We start from the raw sequence: 18,594 nt of genomic DNA on the forward strand, positions 1-18,594 counted from the left end.
GAAGGCATTGGAAATGAAGGGGAGCTGGGGAGTTCTGGGGTGAGGTTAGGAGCCTTCTGAAAGGAATGAAGCAAGCTTGGCTATTGGAAGGTTAAACACGAGCAAGATCTTGCTCCAAGTTGGCTTTTGAGCATTGTGCTAAGCAAACTACTGTGCCAACATTCCAGCTTGCCAAACCAAGGTGTTCTCATGGAAATGAAGATAGGCTTTAGTAAAAGATATGGTTTCTTTAAATGAAAATGACAATCTTAAAATATCATATGGCTTGAGGAAACAACCTTCTGACTCAGAATCTTCTGTGTGTGGAATTTCTTATGAAAATAAATTAGACTGGTACTTGAACATTACATCCTTTCCGTGCATCTTTTCCTTTCACCTATCTTCAAGCTATATAAATGTTCAAATAACATAAGCTTAAAATCTTAAAGTGACAAAAACATCTTGAAAATCATAGAGGCTAATCCTTATTGAAATGTGAGTTGCAAAGAGTGACTATCTGGTCTTTAGCTATTTGTTGCCTCTATTCCACCGTAGCTTCGAAATGTGCACATGACAGATTCTCCACTTTTAAGCTGTGACATCACATTCCTACAAGGGCTTTCCCTTTCTAATAGCACTTTAAGGTTTATTCATTTTGTTGCAAAGCTAGATGAAATGTGAACATTTTCAATTATTTCCTGTGTTGTATTTAATGCAACTATACAATATCACTAATGCCATGCAGTCAAATGTGTTGCCACATTTATTGAAGGTTGTCAGGGGTTTTTGCATTTAACCTGGGTATGCATTTTATCGAAACGCTCTAGAGAAAGTGATTTCTCTTTTTCTTTTGCTGAACAAGGGATATTTACCAGAGTTTGCCCCTAAATAGAACACTTACTTGCCTAGTACTTTGAACAAATGATTCCAATAATAAAAACTCTGTGTACAAACAACTTTTCAGGAATGCATTTATCAATAAAACAGTGGTTCCCAAACTCTATTTCATGAACTAATGCCAGGCTGACTTCCCATGAATCACCTGAAAAGATTGTCTAAAAATATAATTTCTGGGCTGGGTACAGTGGCACATGTCCATAATCCTGGCACTCTGGGAGGCCGAGGCAGGAGGTTTGCAATTTCAAGCCCAGTCTGAGCAACTTAGCAACTTAGTGAAATCCTATCTCAAAATAAAACAGGGAGCTAAGGGTTCAGTCCTCAGTACTGCCAAATTTTACAAAAAGAGTGGGGGAAGGTAGGGAGGGAAGGAAAGAAAGAGGAAGAGAAAGAGAGACAGACAGGAAGAGAGAGAGAGATCCTGAGGCACATCCCCGGCAATTCCCATTCAGAATGTCTACAATGGAGCCTCAGAGTCTGGACTTTGAACAAGCAACCCTGGTAATTCTGGTGCCTGTCTCAGTTTGGAAACCACTGGGAGAGTCAAGATACTCCTCTTTTTGTTTTGTCACAAATATCTTAATGAATTTCTTTTGCCTTGAAGAAGTTCAGACTCTTAACTTGACATTCTCTTGGCTCTCTAAGATCATCTAGTCCTAATGCACCCTTCCCATATTATTCCTCTTCACCACGTCCAGCCCCCCCAGCTGTATTGACCCGGCCTCTGTTTTCCATTTTGCTTTCACACCTAGATATTTTACTCATGCTGAGGCCTGTGGATTTTGTGTCCTTCTTTACTTCTCTGCATATCCAAGTCTATCTGATTGTTTATGGTCAATATTAGAGGGTCCACAAGAATGATGTGGAGGGCTCCTGGAAACTACCACCTCCTAGGTTTCACTTCTGGGCATTCTGATTCAGTAGGTCTGGAGTTCTCAATCATGTCGAGGATTTGATATTGAACATATGTTCAGAAACACTGCTTTTTTTTATAAGGGCAATTCTGGGAACATTCCCCCTTCCCTAGTCCAAAGCCCCCAGTGTTTCGTTTGTGGTTCCACAACTTAACACTCACATGTTAATTACTTGTGTTTGAATTACGTGTATATGTTATCCTTTCCTGGACTCAACAAACATTCATTGAGTACTTGATATAAAAGTCGTATCTTTCCTTCAAGAACTTGAGCTTTGTGGGAGAATCAGTCCTTGCCTCTGTCTCTGTAAACTCTTTGGTCACCAGTGTGGAGTGTGTCACTGGGGTGATAAAGTTTGATGGGGTAGAGGATAGACGTTGTTCCAAGATGTTTTCTTTTTCCTATGAAATGTGGACTTGAGGCAGTTCTGTTCTCTGTCACCATGTCCAAATCTGAGATTTGTGTACCAGAGTGGGATCTTAGAAGACTTCTGAGGTGGGGCAATCTCAGAGCACAGTGATGCCTGGATTTCAGGGAGTCTCTTGGCTTCAGGAGGATGGGAAGCACCTGGCTTTTCTAAATACAGTAGTTCTGCCATACGGGAGGGATGAACACAGTGCCAAGCGGAGCAGAGGATGGGAAGAGATACTGGATGGTGGGCATCTGGATGTGCTTCACTCGGGGCAGGCTTCGCTTCTTTGCCGCACCTGGAGCAGCGACTGCATCTCCTCTGGAACTGTCCATTGTTCACATGCTGTGGCTCCTCAATCATGTTTAATTTGTGTATCTAATATAAAATGTACCTATAGGATATATAATAATTCATGTTGCTAGCTTGGTGCGTAGTTTGATTCCATCATCATTATATTAAACATACATAATAGGCACATGTGCACATATGCACATGTCAGCCTTTTTCTTACACGTTACTTTACAGAAATCTATATCAAGTCAATCATGGTTTTTTATATCTTACTCTTGCCTTTTAATAACTGTGCATCTTCAAGTTCTCTGGGCTTTGATTTCCTCATCTAAAAAATCTAGATAGTAGTACTATTTATCTCATGTTTTTGTAAAGATTGAATGAGTTAAAACATATACTGCACTCAAAACTGCATATATGTATGTTTGCTACTATCACTGTTAGTCCTATTCAACAAAATGTAAAAATTAAGAGCAATTATTCAATTTTACTCCTCATATTGGTGACAGTATTTTGTGGTATTTTTGGAGAAAATTTTATCTTACCATCCCACTTTTAGTGGACATTCATTTTTCTTCTTTTTTCTACTAAAAGACAACATAGCAATAAATACCTTTGAATATATACCCTTATGTGCTGCTATTTTTATTGCTCTGGAACAGATTCTCAAGAACATAATATCTGGGTTGAAAGGTATATGAATATTGTTTTCAGTTTCATTAAATGTTGCCATATTGCTTTCTAAAATCATGCACTAAATTCCCAAATCTATGAGCAATATGTGACAGTGTAGTTCTTTCCTGCACTCCCACCATGTTGATCTTACTGCTGTTTTTCAATTTTGCCAATCCTTTGGGCAAAGTGGGTGGTCTCATTGTTACTTCAATGTAAATTTCTCTGGTTTCTTAGCAGTCCGAGTATCTTTGAAAAAAATATTGGCCATTCCAATTTGCTTCTTTGAGATTGAGTCTTTCATATCTTTTGCTTATTTTGAATTAGTTGTTTTTCCTTGTTAATGTATAAGAGTTTCTTGTATATTATCCCTGAGTACAGTTGTGTTTTCAATTTCTTGTTTATTTTAATTATTAGGTCTTCCGCTAACATTTTTTAAACAATGTATTATAATATAAAATTACTTTTATAGCTTCTGGGTTCTGAGAACTCATTAAGAAGATCTCCCCCTCTGAGGTTACTGAGGTTATTGATAGCCAGATGCATCCATATTCTTCATTAATAATCCACTTTTCCCCCCTTAAATGTCACCTTTGTCATGTATTAAATGCTTATATCTGGGATTTAATTCTGCATAGTCTGTTTTGCTACTTTAATTTAATTATCTATCATTACTCTGCCACTACCATGTTTTGATGTGATTATGGGGACTATGGAGCATACAGTATACAGTGACTGATATCTGGATCTCTCTCTCTCTTTCTCTCTTCCCCCCTCTCCCCCTTTCTCTCTTTCTCTCTCTCTCTCTCTCTCTCTCTCTCTCTCTCTCTCTCTCTCTCTCACTTTTCATATATAGCTATCCAAAGCACAGTACATAAATACCCTCCTTTCCCCGAAAAATAACATTTATATTCATATTCTAAAACCATAATATTGACTTTGGGAAAATTGAAATTTTATCATGTGAAGTCTTTTTTCAGGTTTTATGTCCTTCTCAATGGTATTGCAGTTTTCTTCACACTAGTCTGATGCTTTTCATGTTAAATTTAGCCCTGTGCTTTACATGCTTGTTTTCATTGTGGATATAAGCTTTCCCATCTTCATTTCTTCTTGTTTATTGTTGGAATAGAAAATCATTGTTTTGTGTAGTAATCTTATATCCCTTCACTGTACAAAATTGTCTAAGTAAGATTTTACTAGGATGTTCTGGTATTCTAGCTGTACAAATGTAACAGGAGCTATCAAGAAAATAGATATCTTTTCTGATAATTATATTAGTTCTTTTTTATTGGCTAGAACCTCCCAGGTAATGTCAAATAATAATCGGAATAAGGGCCATTCTTGTCTAGTTCTGAATTTTATTTGAACAGGTCAGTGCTTTGCCATTTATGATTATATCTGGCATCCGTTTTTGGTAAACAGTCTGTACTATTTTAAGGGATTTTCTTTTAATCCTGTTTAACTTAGAATTGTATTAAGAATGAAGCTGAAATTTATCAAAGGACTTTTAAGCCTTTATTGATATCATCATTCATATGGTTTCCCTCTTTAATTGATTGATGTCATGAATTGTGTTGATAGATTTGTTAATATGGAACCTCCTTTGCATTTCCAAATTTAATCCTCTGTGTGGGTTAGTAGTTTCTCTGCAACAAAACAGCCAAACTCTCAGTGGCTTAAAAAACAGTGCTCTTTTGTTATTGTTTATGTCTGTTCCATTTAGCTGGGCTCTGACTGATCCGGTGCAGCCTCAGTTCAACTGCTCCACTTGTCACTGTTGCCTCTTTTGCTTCAGGTTGTGGCAGCTGGCACCATGTTGCCCCAGGTAGCACTCATCCTCCTGTCAGGGCAAACAGGCTAGCCAGGATAGTCTCATGGTTCAGCAGAGGAACACGAACAATAGAAGACATATAAAGCACACCTCCACCTCTATTATTCACCAGAGTAAATTACATGGATGATCTCAAAATTAAAGGACATGAAAATACATACCACGAATAAAATTCCTGGATATAGGGAGTGGTGAAAAACTGGTTCTGATTTTACTTTATTGAAAGATTGTTGGATTGTATTTGCTAATGTTTTATTCAGAATATCATCATGCATATACAAAAATGAGAATGTGTATAGATTTCTTTATTTGTAGCCTTCTTTATAGGGTTGGACATTAAATTCAGCTTGGCCTCATTAGAAAGAATTAAAGGGCTTTCCTTCTTTTTTATGGCCTAGGAGAGGTTAAGTGACATTGAAATACTTGGCTTTAAAAAATATTTACAATTAAATTAAAACCAATCAACTTCTCTGCTATGATGAGTTTTTCAGTGATAAATATTTATTCATTATCTCATTCTCTTATTTAATAATTTGCCTATTTAATTTTTCTGCTTCCTGGTAGGTTAATTTGAGCTTAAAAAATTATCCTTTTCCTTTAGAGTTTCAACTGGGTTGCTATAGCATTTACAAATTTTGTCTATTAATTCCAGGCTTTTATTAGTCATTCATTTTCCTAGTTCTTTGTAGTTTAATTTGTGCTTCATTTCCAGATATCTTTAGAACCAATAAGATCATTTACTTTATCTTTTTTTGTTAATGCAGAAGTCACTAAAGAATATAAATTTGTGGGGAGGGGGCTGACAGGAAAATATTTTAATGCTTTATAAATATCTTGGTGGGTTCAGCACCCACACTAAGTTTGAACCAGTGATGTGGTGGAAGTATATGTTTAAAGTTCCAGACAGTTAGTTTTTGCTTTTAAATGATTTATGTAAATTATGCACCTGTTACATTCAGAAGAATTCTTTTCCATTACTTTAAAAAATTACTGCATCTCCTATTTTCATTCCTATTCTCATTCTAGGAGACACATTCTTTTCCTTCAGGATCTATTCAACTCTCTTACATTTTCCTTCATGACTTCCCTTTCCTGATGTTTTGGGCATTGTGCTTGATGATTCTTTTTCCACTTATTTTGGGTTTCAGACATTATTGCTATCCTATTTTCCAATCCATTTATTGAACTGTTCATTTTGGGAAAGCACATTTTTGCAGTTCCTGAAAGTCTGTTTCTATGTTGCGCTTGAGTCTCTGTATGCTCTTATTTTGTCATCCTTATTGTTAGTGGTGATGTCTTTCAAGTGGTTACTTGTCTGTCCTCCAACCATTTATTTTTTTTATTTTTTAAAGTACGTGTTATTTAAACAACCTTCCTCTGGTTGCTGGTTTCTGGACCCACAGAGATACATAGTTAAAGTGCTTTGCTTTCAGCCCATTGAGGTCAATTTATAGGCAAAGGAGAGCTATCCAAGTTGCAGTAAGCCTTGAATGGTAGGAAAATAAGCTAGAGGAAACTTCCCTTGCCCTAGATCTACATTGACCCCATCTGCTCCTTTACTTTATTTTTTCTTGGCCTCTTGAAGGTCCAGCAGACCAGAAACACACAGGTGATATCATTTTCTCGGTCTCCTATGCTCCTATTCTTCTTTGGAGTTCTGGATGTAAGATTTGCTTGGCACGCAAGGAAGAAAATTCATAACACTTGCTGCTGAGACTCTCAAAACATCCAGGACATCACTCATATCAGACTCCTCTCCATAGGCCCCAAGAGCTACTTGGCTGAAGAGAGAGAATTAGGCTGGAGTTGGGAATGGAAAATAACCTGTGGTTAGAGCCACAACTTCTCAGAGCTTTCTGTGATTGCTAAAGAAATGAAAGGTCTTCATATGACTGGACTTTAGTCACATAACTTCCCAAGCAGTCACTTTCTAATAACACAGGGCTGAGGTGAAGTTCAAGACAGGTGCCTGTGTTCATCTGTGTTCACTTGTGAAAATAGATTCACAGAAATAATGCAAAGCTAAGGTGTTGCATATATTTTTAAAATTAGGTTCATACAAAGTAGGAGGAGCTAGGACAGTGAAGGTCCAGAAGATCTGTGCTGAAAGATCAGACAAATGTCTCTTGACTCACTAAGAGAGGCAAGGAAATTCAGGAATTCTGAAAATTCACCAGGAACAGCTGCACGAGGTTACTAAGGACTGGGCACTCCTAGAGAGATTGATGAAGCTTCACTGTCTGCCTCTCCTGAGAACAGTAACTTGTGTTTCATTTTCTCCTTTGAAATCTTGAGTGAATTCTTTTCAACTGCAACCTCTGATATGAAACCATAGGCGGAAGTAGCATCAGGCAAATTTAGTTCCCAGGTTTACCCAGAAGTGGCAGTGGTAGCGAAGTCGACAGCAATGTAATGGGTGGTCATTGTGACTGTGTGCCGGTTACAAATCCTTTCAGGGCCAATGCAGAACACCAGTGGAAAGAACAAACAAGAGCAGTGAGTATAGGATTATGGGTGTGACTGAGAAAGCCTCTGGAGAGGACTCCTTGGCTTTTAGTCACAGTGCCACATCACTCTCGACTGGCATGCTTTGATGTGGTTCTCATAAATGTCCTTTCCACTAACACCAAAGCTAGAGCATCACTCATTTTCACAGATTCTTTCCAAATCTTCTCACCCATGCCAATCAAGGCCTTCTTGAAAATGGCAGTACAGGTTTTTGCAACAGAAATGTCTGGGTTCAAAACTCACCAGTGTGAGACTCTGAGGAGATAAATGGCCCTTTCTTAGCTCTTTTTGTTATTTAAAATCAAGACTCACAAGAGCTAATGTTTAAAAACAACGATAGGGATGAAATGACAGTTTATATAAAACATAATGTATTAATTACCTCCTCTGTTTTTAGTCATTAGTCTCGCTGCCTGGAGAAAGCTTCTGGTGCATGTCTGCAGCAAAGCAAATTGACACTGTTGCTTCTTTCCTTCCACAGCAAGTGGGGACTCTCAAAGGAACTCCGCTTTTGCTGTCCTAGCAGGAGCAAGGCAAATCCCCTACCACTGAGCTGAGTTGTTCTCTCCAAAAGCATACAACAGGAAATCTTTATTTTGCAGGTTAAGGGATGTAGGGAGGGGGAGAGATTTAAATATAAAGTAGAATAAATATAGGAAAAATGTACTAAGAAACGATCTGTCTTAGTTACTATTCTCTAGTTGCTGAGACAAAATACCCAATGCCCAAATTAAAGAAGGAAAGGTTTATTTAGCTCACAGTTTGTGGAGGTTTCAGTCCATAATGGGCTGCCTCCAAGGCAGGGTAGTATGACCCAGGGGCAACAGTTCAAGGAGGCAGAAGACAGCAAAAGCAGCAAGAGCACATACTGTAAGCAGGTTACCCTCCCTCGGGTGGGGGTGGCACTCACACCATCTCCCTGCTCTCCTCTTGCACAGGCTCAGGATGTTTACAAAGTGAGGACCCCGGCCCCCTGCTGAGTCACTTAGTTAAACTTCTAAAGTTCTCATATTGACACAATGAATCAACCATTACAACATCCTAGGGCATAAACAGCCGCAGCCTAGAATGTAAACAGCCACCCAATGGCATGTCCTTTATACCTCAGATGTAGAACTGCTGAATTACTTAGTTAAGCTTCTATGCTTCTCAAATTGACACAGTGTATATACCGTTACAGTCATGCTAGGCCCTAGTAGTAGGAGAAGGGATGAGAACATGTAAAAGGAAATGCTACCAGAGGTTGCACTGGGAAAACTGGAATGGGGCAGACAAAGAATTCCAGAAATGGGACACTAAAAAGGGTACATGAGTAGTGCAGACCCTTACAGAAGACCACAGTTAGCCACATATGGCAGGAATAGTTATGACAAACATGTAATGTGTAAAGGCAATTTGACCATGTGCCAGGTACATATCCATTCTATGCCACGTAAAACCACGCTGTAATGGTTTGGGTAGGTGTCTCACAAGGCCGATGTGTTAAAGGCTTGGTCATTAGCCTGTGGTGCTATTGCAAAGTGTCGAAATCTTTAAAAGGCTCAGAAGGAGCAAGTTAGGTCACTGTTTGCATTCCCTTGGAAGGAATACCCTAATGCTTCCCTCACTCTCACTTCCATGCTTCCTCCATAAAATAGGTACTGATGCACTGTACACCATGATGAGCCTCAGCACAAGCTCAAAAGAAACAGGGACCAATTGACCATGGACTTAAGCCTCCAAACTGCTGGACAAAAATAAAGCTTTCCTTCTTAAAAGTTGATTATCTCAAGTAGTCTGTTCCAATAACAGGAAACTGACTAACACACACACACCGATTGGGCCACATTTTCAGATGAAAGAAAGGATAGGTAAAAGTCATTAGAAACCCAACTTGTCATTTTTCTGACCCTTCACACATAGCTCCTCTTTCCACAAAATATAACACCAGTTAGTATCACAAGGCTTTGTGCCAAGCATACATCCAGTCCCCAATCCCCAGCTCTACAAAAAGGCTCTGAAGAACTACCAAAAAAGGCAGAGAAATAAATCAGAGGCAAAAAGGGCTGGACATCAAAGGAAGAGGAAATTTTGCACAATTTCTCTTTAACAAAAGAGAGAAAGATGTTCATCACAATAAGAATTGTGAAAGTGATGGATAGACAATGGAATAGTATTCAGCCATAAAAAGAACAAAATCATGCCATCTGCAGAAAAATGAATGGATCTTGAGCTTGTAATGCTAAATGAAAGAAGTCAGACACACAAAGTTAAATGTTGCATGGTTTCCCTTGTATGAGAAACCTAAATTATAAATAAATGAGTATACTAAACGAGAGATGGTTGAAAACAAGAAGAAAGATGGGAGACGTGGAAGGAGATGGGGCAGGGAGGAAGATAAAGGGGTAATGGGATAGAAAATGATCAAGTTATCTTATATGCATTACCAATTCCTCAAAATGAACATCATTATGATGTATTGTAAACAGAGAGTGAAGAAGAAGAAGAAGAAAACAAAGAACTGCAGCAACAACTTTGAAAGGAGGGGGAAGGGTGGTAAGGTAGGACTGGCAGAGGGAGCAGCTGAGCTGTGAAGGAGGGCCAATAAAGCCTGAGCCAATTGACCAGAGAGCTCTGGAGTTGGTGGATCCACAGTGACCACCCCTTACTCGGTTACTGACTGTGGGCTACTGCAGGAAGGGAGTGACCTCAGGTGAAGCAGTTCTTCAGCTAAGGCTGACCCTGATGGAGCAGGGCAGAAAACCTTTCCTGGAAGGGGAATCTGGATAGTACAGTGCCAAGTCAAACCCACTGGGGAAGGGTGGGGAAAGGATCAGGCATAGATAAAATATGAATGAAAGTCCAGTAATCCCTGAGATCTCCAATCTTGCTCTGATGCTTGGCTTTTTCTTTAGGGAACTTTTAAAGGTATTTGTTATTCCATAATATTTGTAAAATATGCCGTATCCTATGGAGGTAGGAGGAACGACTTTGGAAGCAGAGGACCTACTGGAGTCACCATCCTGAGCGTACCTTTCACTAGCTGTGTGATCTTGGCTAAGCTGCTTCACATTTTTGAAAAAAATAGTATAGACAAGAAACCCAGTAAATTAAATAAATGTCATTATCATGCTGAGGCTATTTATTGTGGCTTTTATATGCCAGGCAGTGTTATTTATACCTTAGGGTGGGCACAGGGGTACCAAGAGTCTTTGTCACCTAGCAACATCTTGTTGATAGAAGTCAAGATATAGGCAAATACAAATATGCTAACAACTCACTACTACATCCAAGATTTTTCAGGAAATAATACTGGCTTGCCAAACTGCTTCTTTCTTTTTACCACTGGTTTAGTCAGCTTTCCGATTGCTGGATTCAATACCCAACACCCACAATTTCCAGGAGGATAATTTGGCTCATGTTCTAAGGGGATTCCATCCACAGACAGCTGGTTCCAAAGCAGAAATATCATGGCATAAGGTCATGGTGGAACAAAGCAGCTGAGTTCATGGCAGCTGGGAAGCAGAGCAGGGGAACAGTGCTAAAGAAAAAGGGCCAGGGAGCAGATATAGTTGCCAAGATTATACCATACCCACGCAGACCCTCTCAGAAATGTGCCCCAACAATTCCCAGGGAGGCTTCCAATCCAGTCAAGACAACACAATGAAGCTTAATCTCCACAACCAGTGTCAGCATGAGTACTAGAATAAAAGAAAGAGTAAGGTGTGAAAATCTTCTGGAACTGACCTAGGCCAAAGCCTTTTGTGTAGTTTTTTTTTTTGACTGGGAGAGACAATGGAGAAGTCTTCTATTTTGGATGTAGAGAAAGGCCAACATTGAGCACCCACTCCTCTAGGGCACAGGAGACTCCGCTGCAGAATGATAGGGCTTCTGGATGGACAGCCCACATTTCCCAGTGATATTCATTGTTTCAAATGGAGACTGATTCTTTCAATAAGCTCGAGCTCATTGTTTCCTCCATCATTGGACAAGAAAGTGAGAAAGATGTTTAATTCTTAACAGGCACTCCAACATGAAATTATGGTGGTCTAAATGTTCACTTGTACAGGAGGTGGAAAATTACATTTCTGCTTGCTGTAGACTGAAAAGTTCTTAGTGTTAAGCTGTTGTGAGAAAATCATTCACATTTCTCTGTCTTGCAACTTCTCTTCATTTCAAAAACCCATTCTGATCTCTAGCAGGGAAATTTAGGCAACATAGAAGACTCAGTCCAAAAATGATTCTAGGATTCTCATTTCAATTGTCTACTGCTTGAGTAACAAATAACCCCAGAATGAAGTATCTTGAGACAACAATTTTGATTCTGCAGGTCAGGAATTTGGACTGAATATAGTAGCAGGGATGGCTTCTTTCTGCCCTTAAAATCTGGTGCCTTGTGGCTGGAGTGGGTGGGATCTGGCTGGGGTGGACTGGCTGGAATCACATATCTGGAGCTTTTATTCTTGCCATCACTTGTGTTCCTCAGTTGTCTTTCACATGGTCCCCCTTCTTTTGGCCAGCTTGGGATTCTTCCCAACATGGGTCTCCGGGTATCTGATTTCTGACATTGTGGTTGGCTTTCCCCAGGAAGAAAGTAGAGCTGCCCAGCCTCTTAAAGCCTAGGGCTGGAACAGGATCACTTCTGCCATATTGTATTGGTAGTAGCAAGACAGAAGGCCAGCTTGGATTCAAGGGCAAGGGAAACAGACATTAATTCTGCAACATGGAGTGGCATGTACATATAGGATTAGGAGAACTCATTGGTTGCTATTCCAGTTACTACTTCTATATAGCGCATTTCCCTAAAATTTAGCACATGTATTAGTCAGCTTTGTATTACTACAATGAGGTAACTGAGGGAGCCAACTCCGTAAAGAGAAAAGGCTTATTTTGCTCCGGTTTGGAGGCTGAACATCCAAACAGCATGATGCAGGATCAGGCTCTCCTGAAGGGCCCACAGTGGATGGCAGATGGCAATGACAGGACATGTGTCAGGCAGGGAAAGCAGTCACATCATCAGATGTCAACCCCTTCTGAGGTGCAGCATACCCACAGTGAGGTAAGGCCCTAATAGTTCTACCACTTTCCAACAGCTGCACCCTCTGCACCAAGGCTTTGATCTTAAGGAACAGTTGGGAGATACTGAGACAACACTCAAACTTTAACAGCAGCTACAAAAATTATTTAAATTTTATCAGGTGTTTGGTGGTCAGGAATTCTAGTAGGGTGCCAATGAGTAGATCTCCATGGAGGGGTCTTTCTCAAGGCTGCAGTCTTGTAGTTATTTGACTGATTGGATACCCAGGATGGATGTTTTACTTGGAGGGCAAGTAGTACTGGCCTATTGCTTGGATGTTCATCTAGAACTGTCATCTGGAGACCCTGGATTTGAACTCTCCAATAATGGTGGTCTTAGTGTGAACAAATTTCAAAATGGCAACTATCTTTCCCAGAGCCAACAGGAAATGGGTCCCCAAGAGGGCCAGGCAGAAGTCTCATAGCCTTTCCCAACCTAGTCTAAAATTAACAGAACGTCCCTTCCACCCTACACTGTAGTCTGAAGGAGTTGTAAGCCCTGTCAGGACCAAGGGGAGTGCACATAGTGGCCCCCTCTGCGTGGCCATCTTTGGAGATTATCTTCCCCAGTTCACATGTAGCTGTAATGCACCAAGTCACCTGAAGTTCTGTTAGAAAGCAACTTCAAATCAGGATGTTGATAGACACCACAGGGTCTGAAGCACAAATGAATGTCTTTCATAGCTCTAGTGCTTGAATCTGAAGGTTTAAACTGTTGAAACTTGAGCTTCAAAATGCAGTGACTTCCAACTCCTAGCTCTTAGCCCAGTGGGTTTTCTTTATCTCAAGTACCTCAGGTGGCTTGTGCTAGTCTATCTCCTTTTGAACCAGCTTTCTGCTGTGAAGTGTTTTCACAAATGAGAAACACATTTTGCCCAGTAAGAAGTAGCCTTGTTACTAAAGCATCTAATTTGGTGGTGCCTGGTGGCACGGTTGCTACATTCAGGCAGTCCAATCCTGCCAGGAAAAAGCCCCAAGTGTATGTGCCCTTCATGCCAACAGTCACCCCAACCTCACCTTCTGGCACAGACAATGAAACCCCGTGGCCTCTTGCCCAGAAACATTGCTCAGAGCTGCTGGAGGATAAGCAGACCTGGAATCCAGAGGCTGATGTCCTGAGCTATTCGGAGACTCTCATGAAACACCAAGTTGACGATAGGGGCAAGAGGCTTGAGATTTTCCAAACCTTTTATATTTTAGTACTTAGCTCAGCGGCACAGCGCCTGTCCGGCAAGTGCAAGGTCGTGAGTTCGATTCCCGGTACCGGAGAACAAACAAAATGATAATATAATAATTATTATATTTTAGTACCAAAGGCTCAAGCCTCTGACCCTTACTCCATAAAAAAAAAAAAAACCTCAGCCCTCTTTAGAGGAGTGACTATGCCACTCCTTGTTTCAGAATATTGCTTTTATTCCAGAATTAAGTTAATTCATGCTTTATCAGGTCTATGGAGTTCTCTCTCATAGAAAGGACAGAGACAGGATGGTGCACATTTTACTACAGTGACAAGGCATAGAAGTGAAGTGACCAGACACTGCTAGTTGCTAGGCTAAAAACTGAGGATCCTTTCTTACCAGTGGGATCGGGAAGGTGGTTCTGGGTAGAGAAGAGGAAATACTAAGCTAAATCAGGGTTTCAGTGAGATGATTCCAAAGTGAATCCCATTGGTGGTGGGGAAAATATCACCCCCTCAACACCTTCACACAGATGTCAGATCCTCTTCCAGCTGACCATTCTGCTCTACCAAGCAGCGTAGGTGCTGGACTCTGGAGCACGCCCTTCTCCAAGCCTGTGCTAACAATACTTACTGTTCCTATTAAACACCTTGTGGGGCTTTGAAGAGGAAAAGGCCGCATTCCTTTCACAAAACAGGCCATCCATGTCCTTCCTAGCAGGGTCTTCAGATGCTTTATTTAGATAGGATTGCGTGCCCTTGCAGCTGAATAGTCAAAGTCCCTCTTCTCTAGCATAAATGCACAAATGACACCATTGATTTGATCGCATATGGGTACAAAGCCACTGTAGCATTCTTGTATGAGGGGTCCATTTCCTGTGTGTGTGTGTGTGTGTGCGCACGCACACGTGTGTGTGTGTGTGTGTGTGTGTGTGTGTGTGTGTAGTTTATGTACTTTGGAAAGACTTAGTTTAGGACTGGCAGATAGTTCCAGTGAAAATGTGTCACCCATTCCTTGTAAGAGGCTGATAGATAAGAGTGCTGAAAGATGTTGTGGTATAATAGAAGCCCACTGGTTTTAGAGACAGATCTACTTTGTTTCCCACCACGGCTCACTTAGTTTGTTATTCAGCCTCCGCCAATGACCAGCTGTATGATCTCTTTGGAAGCTGTTTAACCGCTCCAAACCTTGTTTTTTTCTCATTTATAAAATGCAAATTACAGTACCAACATTTCCTAGCTCTGTTGTGAAGATGAAATAAGATAATGGTTTAGAATATTTAGCACACTGCTTGGCACAGGTTAGTCCCTAAATGGATGCTAACTATGATAGGATATGAATTTATTAGGAACTCTATTTCTTTCCCTCTTACCCTCTCCTCTGAATCCCGCCAGGTCTCCACCCCTGTTGAATTCCCGTCATTTGAAGAGAAATTCCTTCCTTCCCAGTCTACTAATATTAATTAATGGTCTAACCTTAGGTTGGATAATTACATTGTGTCATCAAGCTCCAGCTTATTAGATATTATTTGCAAGAAAAACAGGCCTCCAGTTCCTTCCAGACTGAGGATGGAGGCTGAAAATCTAGTTTAGAGGGTTGCTGACCTTTAGACCCTGGCTGGCGGCAGGGGCAGCCCACACTCCTGGTCCTGAAAGCCGCAGCAGGCTCTTGTAATTGAGTTACTGCCTGGGTTTCAGTAGCACTAATCCATCTATATGATTTCTTCGCCTGGCTTAATGCCATTAACGAAACCGAGTTAAGGAGCCCATGGGGTTGAGTGGGACAAAGGGGAAAAGGATTTTTGTGCATGGGACTCGCTAGGACACCTCTGTGGTCAGGCTAAAGCCTATAGTCTGATCTGCTAGGAGCCACCCCAGTCCCTCAGCAGAGCACAGGACCCTTGCTGGCCACTGCCTACAGGAAGGGCCATCAGGGAAAGGATTGCCCAGGATGCTTCAGGTGCTGATTCTTAAGTACCATATCACCCCTTCCTTTGCCTCCGCCAATTCTGAGCAGTTTTCCTTCCAGTTTTAAAATTCAGGGATCTTCCCTGGGTTTTGTCCCAAGTGTGTTACAGGTGACTTGTAGATCCTACTTCTCTTCCTCTCCAGCACTTTAATTCCCAGTCTCAGCTCTCTCCACTGGCCTCAGGTTAACTACCCTGAGCCCTAAGGTACTCTTACCTTCCAGTTTGTCAAGCACAGGGACCAGCTCGAGGGAGGGGCCAGCGTGCAGGGGTGGGAGGTGGCATTCGGCACAGTCAGTCAGTTTTACTTTCTGCTTAGAGATACTTGGATCCCAGCACGCCCTTTCTTCCAGAGTCGGGCTTCTCAAGTTGGGTGGCTGGCCTCTGGTTTAGTCACCGACTTCCGGGATCGAGATTCCACCGCTTGGGGCAGGCAGTTGCCAAACAGCAAAGTCCCCAAAGTGTAGGTGGGGATCACCGCGGACCCGCGTAGGGCAGCCGGGAAGCAGTGCTGGGAGCACAGGGAGTAGCAGGCGGACCGGAGTGCGGGGCTTTGATGTCCGCAGCCCTTATAACTATCCCGCTGCCGCGTCGCCCGCCGGCCAGGCCCGACCGGTTGACAGGCTCGCGCGCTGTCCGCTGGGCTCGCCAAGCTTTTGCCAACCGGCGGCTGACGTCGGCGCGCCCCTGCCGAGCTCTCCTTTTACTACAGCCGGCAGGCGGCTTTGTGGGGCCCCGCCCTCGCCGGCCCCCGCCCCCCGCCCCCCGCCTGCCCACACCTTGTGGTTTATATAGAAGGCGCCGCGGAGCTGACTCGCGCGGCTCCCCGGGACCCGAGAGTTCTTTGGACGGAGAGCGCGAGCGAGGGAGCCGGCGAGCTCCGAGGGGGCGTGGGTGTGGGGAGAGAGAGCAGGTAAGGGTCACCCGTTCCTGCTCTTTCCCTCGCGCGCAACTCGGGCTCCCTTTTTGGCAAAATAATAAGAACCCGCAAATGGATTAAACAGCTAAAGAAAGAGGCGACCCTCCCCTTCCCCTTCCCATTGCCCGCGGGCGGGAAGCTGCGCGGCTCTGCGGTGTAACAGGCTCACACGTTGCTCATCACATGTTCAAACATTTCCCTTTCGGGAAGGCTCGTTATTTTTAAGTGAATATTTTCGTCTTTGTTTTGATTTTTTTTTAAACCTTCCTTGGGGTTTATTTTGATTGAGTTGGCAGCCCGCAGCAGATTGGGAGAGGCGGGGAGAGCAGCCCGCCAGCGCGCGGCAGCCCACCCAGGCAACTCCCGGCGCGGCCCGCGCGGAGCCCGGGGAGGCCGGCGGCGAAGCCGGGGAGTCCCAGCCGCGCCTCTCGGGCGCCCCGAGGGCTCTGAGCGCGGCTCTCCGCGGGCTGGCAGGAGCGGCAGGCGCGGAGGCAGCGCCGCACCGCTTTGTCTCTTCACTTCTTGAGCGCAGCGAGCGGCTCCTCCCGCGGCCGGCCGCTCGGGCTTGCGGCGGCGGTGGCGGCGGCAGCGGCTCCTCCTTCACCCCTCTCCTTTCCTCCCCACTCTCTAGCAGGCAGCGGCGGCGGCGGCGGCAGCGGTGGGGAAAAGCGGATTCCGCCCCGAGCCACACCAAGGAGACCTCGCCATCGCGACTTGCCGCCCTAAGCACTCTCCCAAGTCCAGCCCTCTCGGCGAGGACTTCCGTCTCCTGGGCGAACCTTGTCAAGCAAGCTGGGATCTATGAGTGGAAAGGTGACCAAGCCCAAAGAGGAGAAAGATGCTTCCAAGGGTAAGCCCGCCCGCCGAGTCCGCCTGCTTCCCTTCGCTCGGTTTCCCTCGTCCCCTTGCGTGTGCGCCGCCCTCCGGTGCCTCCCCGCCTCCCCCCGGAGCCTAAGCTGCCCAGGACCTCTGCGACCCCAGGCAAGAAAGGGGAGGGTCAGGGGCCGCTGGGGGAGTCTGGGTTTGCACCACTTTCCTTCCTGCCTCGAAGGATTGTTGCCCCTCGAGTGCCTCCAGCCTCCTCCACTACACCTCTGGACGCACGGTGGTGGCGCTGCGGGCAGACGAAGCTGCAGCAGCCGGAGCGCCAGGAACCGCTCTGCCGGCTACCCGCCGTCCGCCTGTCAGTGCGAATACATGTGTGTGCCTGTGCTCGAGTGTGCATAAGCGTGCAGCGAGAGTGCAACATGGTGACATACTCAGGAATCTGCCCCACTCTCAGAACCCAAGCTGGAACCCACCTTCAACCCCTTCTCCCCACCCCCAATGCAAACAAAGAGCCTGGCCTAGACGCAGAACCCCTCCCCCACACTCCTTTCCCTCTCACGCCCCTACTCCCCAACTCCCCATTCATCCCACTCCCCCGGGAAAGCCTGGAGCTTCCACCCTTCCACACACCGCGTGCAAAAGTGAGCAGTCAGGGTGCCCAGGCGCTGCCTGCGCTGCGCCTCAGCAGCGCAGCCTCGTCAAGCCCTGAGAGAACAAAGGCTGTTGTCCCCCTGTCACTAGTGCCCAGTGGGAGTGGGCCTGCGCAGGGGTCAGTCGCCTTCCTCAGCTTCTTGGGGTTGCACCACCTGACCCAGGGCGACAGGCTGCGGGGCCCCCACGAGCTTGCCTCTCGGCCTGGGACCTCCCACTGGCGAGTTGTGGAGGCGCAGCTGAGCGGGGCTCCAGCTTCTGAACTCAGGCAAAGGAAGGAGCACTCCCCCACACACCCGCCCGCCAGTCCTAGCTAGCCGCTGTCTTGCAAGGGCCAGTTTAACTCTGGAATGTGAACAGGAGACTGCAGCCTTGGAGAACGGGGTGAGAGAGAGGCAAAGAAGGCTTGTGAAAGAGCAGGCAGGTGCCTTAGGTGCAGGTGTCCTGAATGGACACAGAGCAGACGGTGGGGTGGGTTGCACTGGCCGAGGGC

The 18,594-nt window shown here is 44.2% G+C and overlaps 1 protein-coding gene across 3 annotated transcripts in view; it reads left to right on the forward strand.

The window, feature by feature from the left end:
• The first annotated feature begins 16,497 nt into the window (after window positions 1-16,497).
• Fgf13 (fibroblast growth factor 13) overlaps window positions 16,498-18,594 on the forward strand; it is a 498,918-nt gene continuing 496,821 nt past the window's right edge. Inside the window, exons 1-2 of one of the 3 annotated variants that reach the window (XM_005404571.2) lie at window positions 16,498-16,616; window positions 17,254-17,472. In XM_005404571.2, the coding sequence (XP_005404628.1) occupies window positions 17,424-17,472 (49 nt within the window). In that variant the 5' untranslated portion in view covers window positions 16,498-16,616; window positions 17,254-17,423. The remainder of the gene's footprint in view (window positions 16,617-17,253; window positions 17,473-18,594) is intronic. The other 2 variants (XM_013504503.1, XM_005404573.2) reach the window with 2 other exon arrangements.

Source organism: Chinchilla lanigera, unplaced genomic scaffold, assembly GCF_000276665.1.
Source record: "Chinchilla lanigera isolate Chin_1 unplaced genomic scaffold, ChiLan1.0 scaffold00088, whole genome shotgun sequence".
Classification (NCBI taxonomy): Eukaryota; Metazoa; Chordata; class Mammalia; order Rodentia; family Chinchillidae; genus Chinchilla; species Chinchilla lanigera.